At 62.0% G+C, this 3,917-nt stretch overlaps 1 protein-coding gene across 1 annotated transcript in view; it reads left to right on the top strand.

The window, feature by feature from the left end:
- LOC104285641 (cAMP-specific 3',5'-cyclic phosphodiesterase 4D-like) overlaps window positions 1-2,852 on the top strand; it is a gene marked incomplete at its 5' end in the record, with an annotated part of 4,527 nt that extends 1,675 nt beyond the window's left edge. Inside the window, 9 exons of the mRNA XM_009884110.1 lie at window positions 5-48; window positions 619-797; window positions 881-979; window positions 1,051-1,215; window positions 1,307-1,406; window positions 1,495-1,649; window positions 1,751-1,873; window positions 2,079-2,261; window positions 2,334-2,852. Coding sequence (XP_009882412.1) covers window positions 5-48; window positions 619-797; window positions 881-979; window positions 1,051-1,215; window positions 1,307-1,406; window positions 1,495-1,649; window positions 1,751-1,873; window positions 2,079-2,261; window positions 2,334-2,852 — 1,567 coding nt within the window. The remainder of the gene's footprint in view (window positions 1-4; window positions 49-618; window positions 798-880; window positions 980-1,050; window positions 1,216-1,306; window positions 1,407-1,494; window positions 1,650-1,750; window positions 1,874-2,078; window positions 2,262-2,333) is intronic.
- Window positions 2,853-3,917: the final 1,065 nt, after the last annotated feature.

Genomic DNA, 3,917 nt, shown 5'->3' with positions numbered 1-3,917 from the left:
GCCGCTCGGGGAACCAGGTCTCCGAGTATTTCTCCAGCACTTTCCTGGGTGAGGACCCCCCCTGGGGACACCTCCTGCTGTCACCTCTCTGCTGGCAACAGGGTGGGCTTAGCACCGGCGGGGACCCGGGCAGGAATCCTGTGGCACCTCGTGGCACTGGGTGCCCGCGGGGACGGTGCCAGCAGTTGGTCCCTCTTGCTTCTTGCAAAGAAATTAAAGAGGGGGGGAGATGGGGGGAGGCTTTCCCAGGTGTCCCCGTGGGATATGTTGTCTTGGGGGTGTCATAGCCTTTGTCCTGTTTGGGAGCGCTGATGTATACTGGTGCTACTGGTGCATACTGGTGGTACTGGTGCACTGGGGCTGATGGGGCCATCCCTGTGGCCCCGTGGGGGGGTGCCCGGGGCAGGGTCTGGGTCCTGATGGCAGGTGGGTGGCACCATGCAGGGGGGTGAGGGAAAGCGCTGGGCATCCCCCATGGAGCTCCCCCCCACTGTTGCCATGGCGTCGCGGTGTTATCCGTGCCAGCTGACATCATCATCATGATCGGAGAGGGGGATGTTGTGGGGGGTGGTGGGATTGGGCTCCTGCCATGCTCATGGCCCCCCCGTGCTCTCCCAGACAAGCAGCATGAGGTGGAGATCCCCTCGGCGCTGGCCAAGGACAAGGAGAAGGAGAGGAGGAAGCGCCCCATGTCCCAGATCAGCGGCGTCAGGAAACTCACGCATGGCTCCAGCCTTGCCGCCGCCGGCATCCCCCGCTTTGGGGTGCGGACACACCAGGAGGAGCTGCTGGCCAAGGTGGGCCCCAGCGTGGGTGACCCAGCCGGCTGTCGGGTCCCCATCACTGGCCCCGCATGGATCTCTGTCACTCTGGTCCCCAGGAGCTGGAGGACACCAACAAGTGGGGGCTCAATGTGTTTAAAGTTGCTGAGTACTCAGGCAATCGCCCGCTGACGGTCATCATGTACAGCATCTTCCAGGTGAGCATCCCAACAGGATGTCCCTGTCCCCATGCCCGGATGGGGATGAACCACCTCCTGCCTCCCTGCAGGAGCGCGACCTCATGAAGACCTTCCGCATCCCCGTCAACACCTTCATCACCTACATGCTGACGCTGGAGGACCACTACCATGCCGACGTGGCCTACCACAACAGCATCCACGCTGCCGACGTGGCTCAGTCCACCCATGTTCTCCTCTCCACGCCTGCGCTGGAGGTGAGCCCTGGTCACCCAAGGCCACTGAGGCCACCAGGTGTGTCTGGAGGTGCCATAACACGTCTGCAATGCCTTTTTCCACTATTCCTAGGCTGTCTTCACAGACCTGGAGATCATGGCTGCCATCTTCGCGAGTGCCATCCATGATGTTGACCACCCTGGTGTCTCCAACCAGTTCCTCATCAACACCAGTGAGCCGGGCTGTGGGGATGGAGCTGGGGGGTGTGGAGTACCCCAGTGTCCAGAAGCCACCCCTGGGTGACCGGTGCCATCTTGCAGACTCGGAGCTGGCGCTGATGTACAACGACGCCTCAGTGCTAGAGAACCACCACCTGGCTGTGGGCTTCAAGCTTCTCCAGGAGGAGAACTGCGACATCTTCCAAAACCTGAGCAAGAAGCAGAGGCAGTCACTCCGCAAAATGGCCATCGACATGGTACAGTGGGGCCCAGACCCCCCCAGGGCAGGGGGTCCAAGCTGGGGGGGGGCTTTGAGTTGGGGTCAGGCTGAGCTCTGTTCCTGGCTTGCCCTGCCCAGGTGCTGGCCACGGACATGTCCAAGCACATGAATCTGCTGGCGGATTTGAAAACCATGGTGGAGACCAAGAAGGTGACCAGCCTCGGCGTGCTGCTGCTGGACAACTACTCTGACCGGATCCAGGTGGGTGTGGGGATGCAGGTGGGGAAACCTTCCTGGTGTGGCAGGCATTGGTCCTGGCTTCAGCCAGAGCTGCTGGGATGTCCTGTTTGGTGCCACCACCTCTCCCAACCCCAGTTGGCCATGGCCAAGGGTGTTCCTGGCACAGCGGCGGTGGCCCTGGAGGACAAAGGACTTTGGGCAAGTGTTGCTGTGGCTGTGTCCGCAGGTCCTGCAGAGCATGGTGCACTGTGCTGACCTCAGCAACCCCACAAAGCCGCTGGAGCTGTACCGGCAATGGACTGACCGCATCATGGTGGAGTTCTTCCACCAAGGTGACCGGGAGCGGGAGAAGGGGATGGAGATCAGCCCCATGTGTGACAAACACACTGCCTCCGTGGAGAAGTCCCAGGTGGGGAAGCGGTGTGGGGACAGGGTGGGGGCCACAGAGTCAGATTGGGGGCTCAGTTCTACCTCCCTCCAGGTGGGCTTCATCGACTTCATCGCCCACCCACTGTGGGAGACGTGGGCCGACCTGGTGCACCCCGATGCCCAGGAGATCCTGGACACTCTGGAGGACAACCGGGAATGGTACCAGAGCATGATCCCACGCAGCCCATCCCCACCACCTGAGGGACCTGGAGTGTCCCCTGCATCCACCGACAAGTTCCAGTTCGAGATGACGCTGGAGGAGGAGGAGGAGGGTGAGTCGGACACGGAGCTGGAGGGGGCCGAGAGCCCCTTGGACGAGGACAACAGCGGCTCCAAGACACCAGCCACAGACGACTCAGAGTTGGCTGACACCGAGCGCCTGTCACCCAGCCCTGGGGACCGGGACTCACCTGTCAGCCGCCCCAGGGATGTGGACAACCAGCGGGTGCTGGAGGGAACGCTGACGAAGGACAGCAGTGGGAGTGGGCGCCCAGTGCCGGGGCCCGAGGGCAGCCATGGGCTGTGCCTGGACACAGAGGGCAACGTCACATTCCTGCCCCTGGGCACGTAGCGGCACTGGCTGGTGGGTCCCCTCACTGCTGTGGGGACGTGGGACTGGGCGCTGCCCCGGCGAGTGCTGGGGACAGTGGAGAGCTGGCAGTGGAGAGCACCGGCACCACAGGGACCGGGGTGGCTGCCAGGATGCGAAGGGACCCAAAACGTGTCCCCATGTGGGAGCTGGGCAGGGCCTGATGGGCACAAGGATGCTGCTCGCCCTTTCCCAGTGATTGTCCCCTGCTCCCACCCAGCGTCCCCACGTACAGCTGTTGGGAAAGGTCTCTGTCCCCTTCAGACGGGGTCTTGGGGACACTTTGCTCCTGCCCCATCCCAGCCCTGGGGACATCGTACCACACAGGTCTCTGGGAAGAGGTCCCCGATGGGGTCAGGCACAGCTAAAAGCATTTTGGTGTCTCCCCTGATGGCCCCTCGCAGAACAGCAGCCCCACAGGCGGTGCTGGTGACAGCCCCCAGCACGAGGGACCTCAGTGCAGCCAGGCACCGGGACACGGCACGGGCACCGGGACACGGCACGGGCACCAGTCAGTGGTTTATTTATCTGGGGATGAGTTCACTTTTTAAAGCCTTTTGTAGCTCACTTTTTAATACAAGCCTCACCTCGGCGCACTCACACGCGTTCCTGGGGCAGAAAGCCGCCTTTCTGCTCTGTGATCCGCACTGAAATGCTGCGTTTGTATTTTGCACTTCGGGCCCCGGCAGATGCCGCGTCCCCTCTGCATCTCCGCAGGGGCCGGGGGCAGCCCCCGGGGTCCTTTTGGTTTCTTCCATCACTTTCCAGAGATTAAACCTGGTTTGTTCCCCTGAAAATGTGAGCTTTGTGAGCACCTTTTTTTTCCTGCTGCTGCCACGGGAGCCGTGGTCAGGCCAGTGTCCCCAGGGACCAGCGTGGTTGGTGGCCCCATCTCCTGCCAGGCACCCGGTGAGGGTTTTACTCGGTGTTTGAACAAAAGCGAGCTCCTCCCTGGAAACACCGATCCATCACTGGCAAACACAACCGGCTAAGGTAAATATTTAATCGCCGGCTTGGCGCGGTGCAGAGCCCGTTCCCTCGCTCTTC

Source organism: Charadrius vociferus, unplaced genomic scaffold, assembly GCF_000708025.1.
Source record: "Charadrius vociferus isolate BGI_N301 unplaced genomic scaffold, ASM70802v2 scaffold3124, whole genome shotgun sequence".
NCBI classification, from domain to species: domain Eukaryota; kingdom Metazoa; phylum Chordata; class Aves; order Charadriiformes; family Charadriidae; genus Charadrius; species Charadrius vociferus.
Note: the sequence above shows the minus strand (reverse complement) of the source record. Positions and strands in the feature narration are given on the sequence as shown.